Genomic DNA, 17,906 nt, shown 5'->3' on the forward strand with positions numbered 1-17,906 from the left:
ATAAAATCACTTATATGAAAAAGTTTGCAGTATATAAAAATGAAATTTCAATAAAATGAGTACCTATACTATGTGGTTCCATAGTAAATGAACTATGTTCCCTGTTGTACAGACAGATCTGAGCATGTTCATGGGCCACACCAAGTGCTGTGTTAAACAAGCAGCTGTTAGCAATACTTGGAACAGTTTTTGTCTTTAGTAAATTAATGCATTTTGCAACTGTTCAGAGATAGTTATGGAAATAATTATTGGTATCCTTTATAAGATGACTGTACTTGTTAATAGTTAAAGGAAAAAATTGGTATAACCCCTATGAAATACGATCAGAAATGTGCTCCTCTAATGATGTATCCCATGCCCTGAGCGTATATATAGGGACTTAATTCAGGAATCATTCCTCTGTTCCCAGCTAAGACCTCTGTTACCAGATCATAACATTCTAGAAATCTAGAGGTAAATGTATTAACCTGCGATTCTAGCAAATCGCCAATATTCGGCGACTATGCCGGCATAACTTAAAACATGAATGTGTAGTGATGTTCGTTTTGTTGCTACCAATAAACATTTTCCAATGTGATTATTGTGGTTCAACACACAAAGAGATTTAATAGCAAAAGATAGCAGGATTTACAGCAAGCCATAATAATGCATAAAAGGTATAACAATAAACAGGAAAGTATAAACTGCAAACATTACATTACGCAAGCGCATTTTGGGCCCAGGTCCATATTCAGCCTTTCAATCTACAGTCAGGAAGAGAGAGATCTAACACTGGCCGAGGGCTTGTTTATATGCAGTTTGAATTAACATAAACAGGGATGATGTCCCGAATATACACAGATAACTCCAAGACAGGTCTTCATTGGTCCAGGGTTAAGTAGACTGCTGCTCATAGGTTAGTTCATTTGATCTCTTCTCAAAGGTGGGGGCAACTTACTCCAACTCATACTTGCCTACCTTTGGCAAGTAATATTTGGGAGAACAGTGTGTCTAGAGGGCGGGAGGGGGCGGGACATGGTGAATCGCATCATTTTGGCCCCGTCCCCGCGTCAAATATGCTGTTTTGTCGTGGGGGTGGGGGGCAGGCCAAAATGATGCGATTCACCGCAAATCGAGTCATTTTAGACCCGTAATTGCGGGATGCGGGAGATTTGCCAGCTCTCAATGGAGTCCGTGAGACCAACCCGATTTTGGGAGAGTTGGCAAGTACGCGTAAACTGTTGCCTACATGTCTTCCCGTCAAAAAACAGTTTAAACAGACGAATAAACAAACTACTTTTGAGTATTAATCTGTGATCGCTACTCTGTCAAAACCCGGTTAATGCAGGTTAAATAAGCTTTAATATGAGACCAAACTCCACACATTTCTGTGGACCTGACCTGAACCATAATTACCTTTACTGTAGTTTTATCTAAGTGTAAATAATCTCAAATACATTTTACTAATATATAAATATTGGAACCTTAATAAATGTGTATTATTTACAAGTATAAGTGTGAATGTTAATGTGTATGTTATTAATCCGTGTGATTGCGTCATTATACGTGGCATACTAATTGCGATCGCACGCTAAAGCAATATTAAATTAATTTAGCCTACTTCATCCAAATATTTTAATGTTTAAAGGCAAAACTTTATTTTAAATTATGTTTTCAAAGTCGCTAAATATTGGTGATTTGCTAGAGTTGCAGGTTAATACATTTACCCCCTGGCTTGAGACTCCACTGACTCCTGTGCTAAAAAACCCATTGTAGATTAGGTCCATTAACAGCTTTTATTTCAACGACTAATATAACATGTTAAACTGAACGCATAGTACTTACAATATCAGCTCTGGTATGTGTCATACAATTGGTGTATGGTCCTGTCCCAAACACTCATTCTGGTGATACGACAACCTTAATTATGCTCATTTGATGATGACTTTTTGTGTCAGTGTGGACATTTGCCACATGTGTGGGAGGGGTTCAATGTTTGGAGAGTCTAATAGCTCTGCCCCTTTCTCAAACCAGCTACTGCCACACAATATTGTTTAATAGCTTTTTTTGCTCTCTGAGTACTTTTCAGAGCATCATGACAGAATCAGATATAAAGGCTTATGTCTTTAGGTCAGAGTGAGTTGGTCTACTTGAATATTAAACTCTGTGAACCCTCTGCCAGGTCTAGTGTTGTTAACTAGGCCTGAACAGTCAGAAGACTGCTATTGCTTGCTGGGTACCTATTTGCTGTGTGCTCATTACTGTGCTGTGTTCCTGTTGCTGTGTGCTATTCCTATACTTCTGACAAGAAAAGTTATACATTGGGAGTTTCCCTGTTTCCTGCCTACTAAGTAGACTGAACCTGTAAAAACTGGGATGGAGTCTAGTACTGGTCGCAAGGACACTATTATGGAGGTCATCATGCTCCAACGATCCCATGTAGAGACCTGCGTTTCAGATTCTATTGAATCTGACAGTTCCAAATTTTACCAATCTGAGTCAGAAGTTATGTTGACTTATAATTACCCACTTGGCTCTGATTTCCAATGACTTTATAATCTTCATCATCATCATCATCATCAACAATTATTTATATAGCGCCAGCAAATTCCATAGCGCTTTACAATTGGGAACAAACATTAATAAGACAAAACTGGGGAATACATACAGACAGAGTGGTAAGAGAACCCTGCTCGCAAGCTTACATTGTATAGGACAATGGGAGTTTGAAACACAAGGGCATGCACTGCATCATATTGCACATTGGACCAGCTAGAATCTTGGCAGGGCTGAATGACCAGATATTGAGTAGTAACGGAAACCTGACCCAATTCTGCTGCCCCTCAGGCTCATCAATTTGGCTTGACAGCCTGCAAAGTCAGCCGCTGGCACAGATGTGTGGCCCAAATCACTGGACCTTTTGAGTGGGGACACACACAGGCTATGTACTCCCTTCATATCATGGAAGCCAGCAATGGAGTCCCTTTAGATACCCTTTCTTATCAAAGCTCCTGGAGAGACAACCACACCTCCTCCCCTCTTTCATCTCAGACCTCCACCCGATCTCACTGGAACTTTCTCCAGAGTCTAGAAGGAGATGTTCATAACACAGTTAGCACTACTTAACAACTGTACTAGCGACAATTCTATATTCTCCCCAACTACTGCATCTACGTTTGTAGTGTATCTATTGTCTGCTGTGCCTTAAATAAGTGTGCCACTGGCAGAGGAATTTATACACTTACCTAACATCTCTAAAGCTTCAGATCTCTTTTAGCACCCCTGCGTGTGCAATATTTTTGATAGCTCTACATTCTCAATTCACCAAGAATACAGCACACATATCTGCAATTGTTATATTCTGCTTTATGGCACAACATCACCAGCAAGTGGGTAGGTGGCACTCCATACACAGTCTGTAACCGTACCTGCACTATTTCATCTGACTGTATTTTCTTCACTGACTTTACCTATTACAAAATTGCAGTCTCTTCTAAATGTATTCAGAGTAATTTTCATTACCTCTGCCTACCCAGAAATATCTACGCTAATTAATCATTGTTTACTACACTATCATGCATCATACAGAAAACTAGTTCCAGAGTAAGTAAAAAGGGAAAACAAACACGTATACTACAACATATGATGCATCAGGACTCTCCTGTACCTGCGGTTTCGAGACAGTTCTGGCCTCAAACAACTCCTTGAGCAACAGCAAACAACAAAGGTGCACTGGTTACTATCCAAACTATGATGAGTTAACTCTGCGTCTACAGAGAACAAAGTGGACTTTCACACTAAGATGTTGAACGAGACAACTCAAGACATAGACTATCTACATATTATCATTATTATTATTACTATTAATTTTTATTTATAGGGCGCCTCAAAGTATCCGTAGCGCCGTAAAGGACAAACAATGGCACAGTAAAAGATGAAACAGCACAGTACAAATAACAGTAAGCATTATAACTCTGGGAGCTCAAAGCACAGCTAGAAAGAGAGGGTGGGGGATAGTCAGAACAGGCTGGTAACTTGAGCCCAATAGGGTGGGCGCGGATGATAGTTTAAGAGCCACAGAAGAGGAACAGAAAGAAGTGAGAGGAGTCGGAGGGCAGAAGGTCCGAGAGAAGGTTAGCTGAGTAGCTGGAGAGCGAAGTTAAAAGTGGTGGAAACAGGAGGTAGGAGAGCCCTGCTCAAAGGAGCGTACAATCTAAAGGGAGGGGAAGACAGGCAGAGACACAAGAGTGAGACAGAGAGATGGGTGAAGCGGAGACGAAGTCGAGGAGGGGGGGAGAAGGGAAGAAGGGAAGAGAGGGAGAGGTAGCCGACAGGAGGGAGGTTAGGCAGGTGATTGGAAGGCTTTTAAGAAAATGTGGGTTTTTAAAGAGGATAGAATAAGGGAAGTTCTAATGGAGTGGGGAAGCTTGTTCCAATGAAGGGGAGCGGAGTGGGAGAAGTCTTGGATACTTAAGTGAGAAGAGGTAATCAGAGGGGAAGAAAGGCAACGATCATTGGACGATCGCAGTGGGCGGGATGGAGTGTGAATAGAGATGAGGTTGGAGATGTAGGGAGCAGTGGAGTTGGTGAGGGCCTTGTAAGTCAGAGTGAGGAGCTTGAAAAGGATTATGTAGGGGAAGGGGAGCCAGTGGAGGGCTTGGTAGAGTGGGGAGACAGACGTGGAAAGACGAGAAAGGAAGATGAGCCTAGCAGCAGCGTTGAGTACAGATCGAAGAGGAGTGAGATGAGAGAGGGGGAGGCCGATAAGGAGAAGATTGCAGTAGTCCAAGCGGGAGATAATCAGAGAGTGGATGAGAGATTTGGTGGCATCCTGGGAGAGGAAGGGCCGAATGCGGACAATGTTGCGTAGCTGGAAGCGGCAGGATTTGGCAAGAGACTGAATGTGAGGGGCAAAGGAGGGCTGGTACTTGAGGCCGAAGGAGCTGATGAGTTCACCCAGTGAAGTGAAGTACATAGAGAAGTACATAGTGAAGTACATAGAGAGCTTGCATTTGTAAAGGAAAAAAAAGAAGACTTTGAGAATTGAGGAACAACCATAGGATTTGAAATGTACCAGAGTTAAATGAAATACAACACCTTGAGCCCTATTTAATCCGATTTAATCCACCTATTCCAGTTGACCGTTCCTGAGTGATCATATTACTACATTCTAATTGAACGTACACATATCGCCTTTCGCCCCAAACCTAAATACTCTGAACCGCCTAGAGATGTTATTCTCAAATTCCTATAATTTAAAGTGAAGGATAGAATGATTAAAGTCTGCAGGAACATTTCATATCTTCTTTGAAGAATCCAAGATCCAGATATTTTGAGACTTAGCACCTTCCACGATATATATACACAAACGCTAGGAACTTCAAGAGGTGTCAAGGACATTACGTGAAAATGGCCACAGATATAAATGGGGTTTTCTATTTCAGCTGATTGTGGAAGCTGGGAACTGCCATTTAACTGCCTGGGATCGTAATTAAGGCAGGGACTAGCTTCGTCGCTGATGCTTCTCCAGAACAGTAGAGTCCACTTAACACTACGCCCCATCTACTTAATACTGTAATTTTATCTGTTACTTCTCATCAGCTTATTGTTCTTATAATGTTATGACTAACTCATGTTTTAGTTCGCTATTATTCTCTATAGAGTATATTTGACCTGCACTGTTTTCAGAAATGTTATGTTCGCATCTTGGACTGCATTCTTCATCCATCCACTCTCTGTGCTCATGATCTGTAAACTCAGAGCTGTGACAGTAACTACAACCCCAAATATTCACAATATCCTGGACACCGGGAGGGAGATCTCGAAGTCCTGAAAAATGTAATTTCTCTACAATCACAGTAGTTCCATGGCTTACATGTCTAGCTTTGATACCTATTATGTTGTTTTCTGTTCATTTTAACATGTTATATTGGTTTACTGTTATATTGTATTATTTTTAACTTGATGCTTTTGTTGTACAATATTTTACATTTCAAGGTGGGCAGGATCGATGCCTACTTGTCCAGTCCCACCCCTCTTAAAATGGTAATTGTGAAAAAGGAGACAGGATAGTCGTTAACCTCTCATTATAGGTCATTACAATTACACAAATTAGCATTCCCAAACTTTGAGTTCAACCGGCCTGTAATAACTCAGAAAGAACGTCTTGCTCTCCTTTCCTTGGACTCAACCTTAGCGGCTGTTCCGCCTTCTTTGAGAGGTTAATTGTCCACTTCCTCCTCTACACCCTTACGCCTGCTCACTCCCATTTCCACCAGCCTAAATTCTGTACTAATTTTTTTTCGACACTATTGGTACTCATGTGGTGAACCATTATTATTTTTATTATTATCTTTAATTTATAATGCGCCACAAAGGGTCCGCAGCGCCGTACATCACATATACAGAAAACAGTGACCCATGACACAACATGATACATAAAGAACAAAATATGAAAGCGTGACAATGAGTGAAAGTGATGGTAGAAATCAGCGAGTGGTAGGCCGAAGCTTAAGAAAACAGGGCTAGGGAAGCAGGCCAAGAGATACAGAGGGTGATGTAATAGTAGAAAATAAGCACACAAGGGAAGAGGGCCTTGCTCCTGAGAGTTTACAGCCTAAAGGAAAGGGGCAGACACAAATAGGGTGGTACTAACTGGAGAAGAGAGCCAGGGCAAGGGAGTTAGGAGGAGGACTGATAGATTTGAATAAAGAAATGAGTCTTAAGGGCACATTTGAAGCCTTTGAGAGTAGATGCTAACCTGATGGAATGTAGACAATCTTTAAACAGCTGGAGAGCAACCCGGGCAAAGTCCTGGAGACGGGAGTGGGAAGAGGTGATCAGTAAAGTAGTGAGGCGGCGGTCAAAGTCAGAGCGGAAGGGGTGGCAAGGAGAGTAGGTAGAGATGAGATTGGAGATGTAGGGAGGGGAGGGTTGATTAAGAGCTTTAAAGGTGAGGGTGGGAGTTTAAATTTAATTCTGTAGGCCATGGGGAGTCAATGTAATGAATGTTGGAGGGGGACAGCAGAGATAGAGCGGCGGGAGAGAAAAATGAGGTGGGCAGCAGCATTGATGATAGGCTTAAGAGGGTCAAGGTGAGAATCAGGTAGGCCAGAAAGAAGAAGGTTACAGTAGTCAAGGCGAGAGATTACAAGCACGTGAACAAGGGTTTTTGTGGCTTCCGTGGTGAGACAGGGGCATATATCTTGTATATATTCTGAAGGAAGAAGGAGCAGGATTTTGAGAGGGACAGAAGGTAAGGTTTGAAGGAGAGGGAGGAATCAAAGGTGACCCCAAGGCATCGGACTTGAGGGACAGAAACGAGGGTAGTGTTATTAACAGAAATAGAGAGGGGGAAGATGGGAGAGTCCTGGAAGGGGGAAGACGATAAGTTTAGTCTTGGAAATTTTGAGTTTAAGGAAGGGTTGGGATATCCAAGATGAGATGGCTGAGAGACAGCAGGAGACATGAGACAAAAGGGAAGGGAGAGGTCAGGGATGAAAGATAAATTTGGGTATCATCAGCACAGAAGTGGTAATGGAGGTCAAAGGAGCGGATGAGGACACCAAGAGAGGAGTTGTAGAGGGAGAAAAGCAGGGGGCCAAGAACTGAACCTTGGGGAACGCCAACAGGTAATGGAAGAGGGGGGATGTAGAGTCATGTGTAGGGGCTGAAAAAAAGTGGTTGGTGAGGTGAGAGGAAAACCAGGAGAGGATGGTGTTACAGAGGCCTATAGATTTGAGAGTTTGGAAAAGGAGTGCGTGGTCAATGGTATCGAAGGCAGCAGAGAGGTCAAGAAGGATAAGAAGGGAGTAGTGTCTTTTGGATTTAGCGAAGAGGAGGTCATTAGTGACCTTAGTGATGGCAGTTTCAGTGGAGTGGAGGGGGCGAAAACCGGATTAGAATGGGTAAAGGAGTGAGAGAGAAGAGAGAAAGGAGGTGAGACGGTTGTAGACAACCCGTACAAGGAGTTTGGAGGCAAAAGAAAGAAGCGAAATAGGGCGGTAATTAGAGAGAGAGGCGGGATCAAGGGATGGTTTCTTGAGTATGGGGGAGACAAGAGCATGTTTAAAAGAGGAGGGGAAGATTGCAGAGGAGAAGCATAGGTTGAGGAGCAGGCAAGGTGGGAGCAGGTCTCAAGAGAGAGGAAGTGGACGGGATTGGGTCCTGTGGGCAAGTGGAGGGGGGTGAGGAAGAGAGAAGGGTATGGAATTCATCTGCACATACCGGAGTGAAGGAAGAGAAGGAGGGTGAGCTAGCGAGTAGGGAGGGGAGAAGCAAGATAAAAGCCGCAGAGAAAGATAGGAAGTGGGACAGAGTGGGCAGGGAGGGGGGAGAGGGTGGGATAAGAATGGACTGCTGGGAGATGTCATGACGTATTGATTCAAACTTGGAGGTGAAGTGGGTAGCAAAGTCGACAGCAGAGAGCATGGGGGGAGTGGGAGAGGGGGAGGGGAGAGGAGGAAGTTAAAGGTGGCAAAAATCCGACAAGGGTTGGAGGATTGGGAAGAAATGAGAGCCTTAAAGAAGGATTGTTTAGAGAACAATAGGGCTAAACTGTAAGGCGCAAGCATGAGCTTGAAGTGGAGGAAGTCAGCATGAGTGCATGACTTTCTCCAGAGCCGTTCTGCACTGCGGGAGCATTTTTGGACAAGCGGGTAAGTTTGAATGACACGGGGACCGACAAAGCTTTAGGGTGATAGTCGGGGCAAGAGAGTCAAGTGCAGTGGTAAGAGTGTGATTGTAAAAAAGGACAGTCTCAACGGGGCAAGAAAGAGTGGGGATGGGGTAGAGGAGTGAGGCCAGGGAGGAGGAGAATGTGGTAGGATCAACTGGGTCAAGATTATGCCTGGTGAGAGTAACCTTTGGGAATGGGGATGGAGAGAGGGGTGTAGAGATGCTAAAAGAGAGGAGATGGTGGTCTGAGAGAGGAAAAGGTGAATTAATGAGGTCGGAGACAGTACCGATGTGTGAAAAAGCCAGATCAAGGGAGTGGCCACTGCGGTGGCAGGGAGAAGAGGTCCATTGAGAGAGATCAAGGGAGGAGGAGTGAGAGAGAAGTTTGGAGGCAGCAGTGTATGAGGGAATGTCTTTAGGGATATTAAAGTCCTTGTCTCTGATTTCTCTCTCAAATTTATTCGTAGAACTTAAGAAGTTTGTCTTACTCTCAGAAAATAAAGTGAGCAATTCCAAATCTAAAAAGAGCTTGCCCTTTACCTCCCTCCTCAAGCTAAAAAATTACTCCAAAAATTTTTTGAATTTAGATATCGTCCCTTAGCAATCCGACACTAAGGTATTAGTTAGGTATTTCACTCACCAAACCTTATGACCAACTTTTTCATGCTAGGTACCCTCCTTTGCTGTATCTTGTTAATTTGTGAACTGATCAATTGGAATTTCCTTTACATCTCATGGTATGGGAGGATCAATACTATCAACATGAATGTATTGCCCAAGCAGTTGTATCTGTTTCAAACTTTGCCAGTAAATGTCCAGAGGGTAAATATATGAAGAATTGGATTCAGCAAGTCACCGGAAATCAGTGACTTTGCAGGGGAAATTTTAAACGGCGATGGCTTTTAAAGGCTAACCCCTGTTAGTTATAATGTTACATATTTAAGATTACATTTGTTGTTTTTATATGATCTATCCTAACTGGTACCACGGCATTTCACCATTTCCCACGCACCTGTGTGCTCTCTTGCTGGGTTCACCCCTTCCTGGCTATAGTGACCCCCGCCCCCCCCCAGCATATTTCCCCTTCCCAAGGCTACCAGCACATTACAAAATTACAGAAACCCAGCAGCTTTTCTCTTATTTGTTCCCAGTATTACCTGGTCTCATAATCTAAGGCAGTGATGGGCAAACATTTTCAGGAGCGGGCCAAATATAAAAGAAAAACTTTAGGCAGGCCAATATAATTTATTAAAAAACTCAAATATCGAAATATATAATACAAATTTTTTGAATGGGATGGGAGGGTGTTATATAGCAGTGTTACCTCTATAAGTGCAGTGATCGTACAGACACAGCACTTATTTCAGCAGGTTGTTGCAGATTCGTCTTTCTGGTGAGCCACTAACTGACAACACAGCCGCCAATCGAAATCCGCCTTAGTATATGGCCCAGCCCATCTCTTCTCACGTGACTTTCAGCCATTAGGGGGCGGGCAGGTGTTTGAGTGATTGACATACGAAGTGTCCTTTCAGGAAGCAGAATAAAGTGTAATGGAGGAAATAGCTGGGAAGGCATAAAAATGAAGGTTCTGACACAGGGTCGGCCCTAATAATTTTATGCATATTTTAATTAATTTTTTTTAAATATTGGCGGGCCGGATAGAACCTCTAAGTGGGCCGGATCTGGCCCGCGGGCCGTAGTTTGCCCATCACTGGTCTAAGGTCACCCCATGTAATCAAGATAGAAAAAAATGAAAGAGTAGCTTTCCTCAAATTTCTAATAGGCTGCTGTAAATACTATCATATAGAAGTAGAAAAATAACCTACTTCTAAGAAAACATTATTCAGGAATAGCAGTTATCCAAGCTGCTCACCATAAATGAAAATAATATCAAATGAAATTCACATCATTGGGCCACATATATCATGTCAATAAAAGGCAATATGTATACCACCCTAGTCTATGATATACATCAAATATAATTATGTATATATATATATATATATATATATATATATATATATATATATATACATATACCTAATTGCCTCACTAACATAATGTCAAGTGTATCCTTAACGTAGTGTGGACGCTATCGGAGATAACTAATGTAATGTGGGATATAGTGGGGGCTATCTAGGTATTGTGTGGCCCTTTGTTGGGTTATTTATGTAATGTAGCTGCAGGTTTGGGCTAACTATGAAATGCGGGGCCTATAAATGTGATGTAGGGGCAGATCATATATTGTAGCAGCAAATGGGTCCTGCTACAATATATGTGGAGTCTATTAATGTAACGTGGGGTCATATACTAATTTGCCACTGCCAGCAGCTCTCACCCTATTGCAGTGTTCAATGTAGGAGTGGGCAGTGTGCTGAACTTATGCTGTTGCTTCATGATGTGAGTGATCTGTACAAAGTACCATTGACATAATCAATATACTGAATTCCCCCCCAAATGAAGCGGAAGAGGTGGGAGTTGCTTCCGAGACCAGTGACTTCCTTCACTGGATACTGCCGCAGGTAGGAAACTATAGGGTGTAGGTTTGGGGCATGTGGCAAGAGGAGAATATTGGAGGGCATACATGACAAGGAGTGGGCTGGGAGGGCATATGTGAAATATTGGGTCAGGGAGGTGGCACTGCTTTTACATGTTTTTAGCCAGTTCGCAAAGAAAGGAGCACTTTCAAGTTTGACCAATCTCCACAGCTTGTAGCTCATTCAAATATGTTTTGAGCACAGACAAAAATTACTACAATATTATCGCGCATATGGGATGCCTCAACCTGCCCCAGTCAGCATGTCATCTAGAACAATACTGTGTACCTCCACAGAGACTCCAAAGCCAAATGTATTTAAAAAATAATATTACACTGAGCCACTCTGCTACATTGTAAATTATGACCAGTATTGACTGATATGGGTAACAGAATCTGCATAATAAATTTTTCCTTGAAATTATGGAATTTGGAATGGACAGTTAAAAGGTCCATCTGAGGACTGCACCCGGAAGGGCTGCATTCACAGGCTGCTGGATTTTCCTAGCAAGTTACATTTTTAGGACTATAATTTCCAGCTCACACACCTTAAAGTAAACAGTGTGACTTATTTTGTTCTCCACAGGTGTAATATTTACTACCAACATAGAGAGGTGGAAGGAGCTCCGTCGGTTTTCTGTCTCCTGTTTGAGGGATTTTGGCTTAGGGAAAAGGAGCATTGAAGTTCGCATTCAGGAGGAGATTTGTTGCCTTCTGGCAGAGTTTAAGAAGACCCAAGGTTAGTATAGAAGGGACACAACTAGAAAATACATGGGTAAAAAAAAAAATGCGTGTGCTGATTTTGAGTGAAACTTCTTTACGTTTTGCCAAAGAAATTGTATTTTGATGTGGCTGTCATGAAAGACCTTTAGGACATGTTTTGTTCTTTTTGACTTCAATTACACATTTCCATCTCAACAAAGGCTTTTCACTAGGTGCCAGTAAAGAAGTTTCTCTTCACAAAGCATTCTGCAGCAGAATTACTATACTGTTAAACATGATGAAGCAAACATCACTAGTTCAGACCACTGGATTTTTCGCCTGTAACTTGGTTCACCAGTCAATCTCGAGAACCAATGTCAAGAGTTGTGAGTCTAGCCAATCAGTGGCTAATACTGGACTTCAATATTTTCTTCTACACATACATAATTGATTCCATAATGACATACTACATATAACATAAAGCATAGTGTCTATGACCTCTATAATAGAATATCTGTGGAATTTCTAATGTGGTCCTTGTAAGATCACAGTTTTCCATGTCAAATTCAATCCACTATTTAAAGTGATCAATTCAATCTAATTAGTGTACAGCACAACCTTGAATCAGGTAAAGGGATAAAGGCTCAGACTTGATATCTGTCAATTTCCATTTGATACTTCAATTGGCCTTCCATGTAAAAAGTATTCAGATACAGATAAGCAGATACTCATAGACTTATACAGTTGAGTGTTTTTGGCACAGACAAGGAGCTGCTTGTGATCTTACTATAAGAGATCTCTATCTGAAATGGAACAATGTCCTTTCAATTCTGCATTGTGTATGCCCTCATGACCAGCAATGTACAACGATCTCTAAGGAGTGTGCAGAGTCATAATCATTACTGATATGGAATTTCTGTAGTGTGTACCCAGCCTAACTGGTTATTTACTTGTACATTTGATATGTTATTATTAGATATTACCAAGTCCAATAAAGCTCTCTCTTCAGTTGTCTTTTAAGGTAGACACTAATCTGCTTTCTTTGCCAAAAACATTAGCTTCAATACTAATAATGTTATCTGTGTATTTAAAATCTCCCATATCAAAGACTTATATTGTGGTGCTGGCACTTCCATTTACTTTGAGAAATAGTTTTAGTAACATGTTTTTATATATATTCCCCTAAGATCTGCAGTTTGTCATTTTCTTCACAATTGCACTTTCTTAAGGTTTGCCTAAAAAAGCACATACATTTGGTTTGATGGGCTGTTGTTACTACATTTGAGAATGTTACTACTGTACTAATAGCTAATATAAGCCAATTTGTAAAATAGGATTACAGTAACCATTAATATAGCAATTGGGTTTAAAGAATAAAACCTTTACATTTTATGCATACCTTCTAGAATCATTCATCGACGCTCGTCAGTATATTAGCAGAGCCGTTGGCAACATTATCCTCTCCATCATATTTGGAACTCGTTATGAATATGAGGACAAGGACATACACGCTATTGTGTCTTACATCTATGAAACATTTGTGATTATCAGCTCAGCCTGGGGACAGGTAAAAATGAAACTATGTTTATATAATATATGCATATAGCAAAAACCGATGCTTGCTTGAGATGCTAAGTACAGCCAGACGAGTTACACTCTCAAACCTTGGCCTGATGCTGAGTTGGTATCATCTTGATGATGAGGACTGGCATTGAATGTTTCTTTTAATAATAAAAAGAGTAATGACAAAAAGATGTGCCTCCTGCCCATCTACCCCCAAAAGTGTTTCCAGCACCAGCAGTCACAGTCTAGGAAGAAACCTGCAAACAGCAAATGGACCCTCTGTTGCAAAATAGCTTTTGATGAAAGTTTTAGAGCTCACTTTTCTTTCATAGCATTGCAATTCCATAATGGCAATCCAGAGCCCTTAGCTAGCAGATAATCCACACCTAAATAATTGTTGAACTAAAGTTTCATTAAGTTATTGTGATTCCTGCTCCTTCTTACGTGGATTAATTTGTGAGCACGAACTGGGAAATGTCGCCCATTATTCTTACTAAAGCTGTACTTTGATCTCTCTATATATGTTTCTATGTAATAGCATTAATTTCCATCTCCAGGTATATGAGATGTTTCCTGGACTGATGAGATTTATTCCTGGCCGTCACCAGGATATTTGTCATCTTCTAAATAAACTCAACCAGTATGTAGATAATAGAGTACAAATGAACCTGAAGACTTTGGATCCTAATAATCCAAGAGATTATGTTGACGCTTTCCTGATTAAAATGGAAAAGGTAAATATAAATGTGTCCTGGAGCACAACATCAAAATAGATTTTATGGGATTCTGTGGGGGAATTATATGAAGAAAATGGAAAAATTATTATATGGATGTTAATCACTATTCCATAATTTATAGCAGCCAAAGAACAGACAATTTTAAAAACAATAAAATAGACTTTAGAAAATGTGTTCTTTCTTTTAATTCTTGTCCAAAAATGTGATTTGGTAAAGGTTTTTGTTAAAATGATAGAAGAAAACGATGAGAGGAGTTCACTTTGATAAGTAGCAGAATACTGAGATATTAGTAGCAGGATGAAAGAAGTCTTGATTCCACTCTACATATTGTTAGTTAAACATTTACATGTGCCGGTCATTCAGTATGGGGGAAATAGTGGCTATTCTGTTAAATGGTAAGTCTACATTTTGTGCTTGTCGCTCTTATAGTCTTCATTATTATAACGTCGCTATAAGGTGTATCAGAATTTTATGAGCCGAGAAAATGACTACCACCGAGCTAGACTCCCATAATGTTTTGCATGCAGTTTGATCCTTGGTAGAGCCATAACATGGTACAGGATGTACTCTTAATAAAATACAGAAGAGCCTTGATCCTTGGTAGGCCCATAAAATGGTACTGGATGTACTCTTAATAAAATACAGAAGAGCCTTGATCCTTGGTAGGCCCATAAAATGGTACTGGATGTACTCTTAATAAAATACAGAAGAGCCTTGATCCTTGGTAGACCCATAAAATGGGACAGGATCTACTCCTAAACTACTCTTAAACACAAAGCTTATCAGAAAAGGCTAATGAAGATCTATACTGTAGATAGATCTTAGAGGTAAGAAGAAGAGCACTTGTAAGCACTAAAAGGTGTTAAGAAGCATTGTCTAAAATGTATAGGGAAAGTCATTTTAGAAAAATTATATTACTGTAATAGTAGTAGATGCTGGAATCAAACTTCCAGCAGGACTATTTCAAATTTTATGAACAAGAGAAGGTTTAGGAACTCAACAAAGGTTATTTCACAGGCAATGCCCTACATCATTAGGGCAGTGTACTTTATTTATTAATATGGGAATATGGGAAAAAAGCAAAAGAGACCATTTCAGTTAGCATTATGTGATACAACTGTGTACGGAACATTTAATGCCTTGGAGACTTCTTAGATAGTGCTAATCTCACTGGGGATTGGGTTAGAGGGGGGTGAAGGTGCCAGACGCTTTTAGTATTCTCCATTATTTGTCTATGCAGCATGCAAGGTAAGAGTAGGTAATTTGAATTCCAATTTAAACAATCAGGCAAAGAAATATGAGAAGCTAAAAGAGGTTATATGGAGTAATAGAAATAGTTACAGGGAGCAGTTATATAAATTAACATGGAGACAATTATAGGAAGAGAATTATACAGAGTAATTGTAGTTATTTGTAGAACTTATATGAAATATTATGGAGCATATGGAGTTATTTAAAGGGTTATTTGTTGCAAAATGTATGTTAAGCATTCAAGAATACATCATAAAGGGAATAAAGTACATAATATTTACTGTATGTTTGGGCACAGAAACAGTTTAACTGAGTAAATTAATAGAGATATTTCATGAATTAAATTCTATTCATCAAGACATTCTCTTTACCTCCACAGGAGAAAAGTAACTCACAGAGTGAATTTAACATGAAGAATTTACTGGCATCCACCGTACAGATCTTGTTTGCTGGGTTGGAGACCACAGGCACAACGCTCAACTATTCTCTGTTAATTCTCCTGAAATACCCTGATGTCATTGGTGAGTGAGATACTAAAATCCATCTCCTTTTAAGGTTACCATCATCTTTTTGATCACTAGCTGAGAGTCATTGCAGACGAATAGATAAAAGTCCAAGTGCAATTGATACATTATTTTTTGGACTATCAGACAAAGCGGATTTAATAAACACTGGGAGCACACACTTAAAATAGCTCCTGTATGTACAATGACTCACAGCTCATAATTCATCTGATTTTGGTCTTTCCTGGGGTTCTCAATAAACTAGCAAAGAGAATTGTAGAAAGTTTGTCTATAGGAAATTATTATAGTATGTGGTTTTGTTAGAAAACTACATTGACATTGAAAAATGATTTGTTATATTTAACACATTGACTTTAAAATTTACCTTTTTTACCTACAAAATGTCTTTTTACATGTCTTTTTCTGTTTTAAAAAAATTAAAGATTTGAGTATAATTCTGACTGAAATTAATTATTACTACAATATCATGAATATTTGTATGAACAAAAGTGCAAGGGATATGTCAACTAGCAAGTTCAATATTCATATAAAGTAAACTGAGTGATCCAGGTTCAGTGGGAAGGCCGAATGGATGGATAGCAACTGCACTCATTGAGAAACAGGCATTTGTGCCCTCTCCATTCCGGTCTGATTGGATTTGGTCTGTTTAGGATAATCATTTTGGCAGCTGAACATGTAACAGTTGTTTGCCAAATTAGTTTAAAAATTACCAAACTAGAACATCAAGTAGCAATAGGGAGATTTTCAAACAAAGCTCCCATGGGGTTCTACAGCGGGTTTGAGCCCAAAACTCCTGTGCTGCGGTTTGTCTCTCTTCATGGTCTGTGAAATAGTGCATTACCGGGTCCAATAGCAAAATTTGTATATGGACAAGGCAATGCTCCCCTGTCATCCCTGACCCCGCACTCTACATTCAAGAGAGCAGAACATTAGACTTTTCTGTGCACTCACAGTCTGGCGCATGCTCAGAAGAGGCCTCCACTCTGCTCTTTTGAAAGCAGAAAGGGAGACTCAGGGGGAGAAGGGGCTTTGGTCTGGGTAAATATTATTATTTTTTTTGTTTTATTATTTTTCTGTTCTGCAGCCAAAGTTCAAGAGGAAATTGACCACGTCATTGGCCAAAATCGCAGCCCAACCATACAAGATAGGAGCTACATGCCTTACACAGAAGCAATGATCCATGAAATGCAAAGATTCACAGACCTGCTTCCAATGGGTGTACCACGGAAAACATTAAAAGAGGTCAAGCTAAATGGATACACAATACCAAAGGTACTGTCTCTATATGGATGCAATTGTAAGATCTACTATACAATACGAAAAAATGGGTCCAACCTCACTGGTTGTTGTTTTATGTAAACCATAGCCCATTCCAATTATTTTGTGATTATTAGATATATTAAATTGTTTCTATATGGGGGTGCTATTGTTTATAAATATGAAGTCAACAGCTATTTTGAAGAAGAGAGAAAGAGTGGTGGCCATTTTCATTTGAAGCACCAGGATATTTTATAAAATCTTAGTACTCTGTATTGGTGCACATTAAACATAATTAATTGTGAGAATATTGGTTATTAAAATAATAGCAAGATAAGTGTACAGAGTGAAAAACTGAGAAAAAAAACAGTACAACAACTGTAATATATCATCTGTTACTGTATTATTTATTATAGTAATATATCTCTATTATTCCTATCTGCACCCTCTATTTATCATTCAAGTGACCAAAACTTTTAAGATTGTTTATCAGATGTACCCATAAATGTAATTAGATACATAGACTTACAATAATGTCATAATAAAGTAAATCAGATTAGCACCATAATGGCATTGTAATTATTATGGTAAATTGAATTCAAGGGAATGCTGCTCAATTCTCCCACAGTTATGCTAAAGGAATAAATGTTATGTAACCCGCAATGCAATTGCTTATTTAAA

At 40.0% G+C, this 17,906-nt stretch overlaps 1 protein-coding gene across 1 annotated transcript in view; it reads left to right on the forward strand.

The window, feature by feature from the left end:
• Positions 1–17,906, forward strand: part of LOC142102226 (cytochrome P450 2G1-like) — a 38,044-nt gene that overhangs the window by 16,787 nt on the left and 3,351 nt on the right. Inside the window, exons 3-7 of the mRNA XM_075186944.1 lie at positions 11,778–11,930; positions 13,300–13,460; positions 14,014–14,190; positions 15,824–15,965; positions 17,053–17,240. Of these exons, the coding sequence (XP_075043045.1) occupies positions 11,778–11,930; positions 13,300–13,460; positions 14,014–14,190; positions 15,824–15,965; positions 17,053–17,240 (821 nt within the window). The remainder of the gene's footprint in view (positions 1–11,777; positions 11,931–13,299; positions 13,461–14,013; positions 14,191–15,823; positions 15,966–17,052; positions 17,241–17,906) is intronic.

This window comes from Mixophyes fleayi, chromosome 9 (assembly GCF_038048845.1).
Source record: "Mixophyes fleayi isolate aMixFle1 chromosome 9, aMixFle1.hap1, whole genome shotgun sequence".
NCBI lineage: Eukaryota > Metazoa > Chordata > Amphibia > Anura > Limnodynastidae > Mixophyes > Mixophyes fleayi.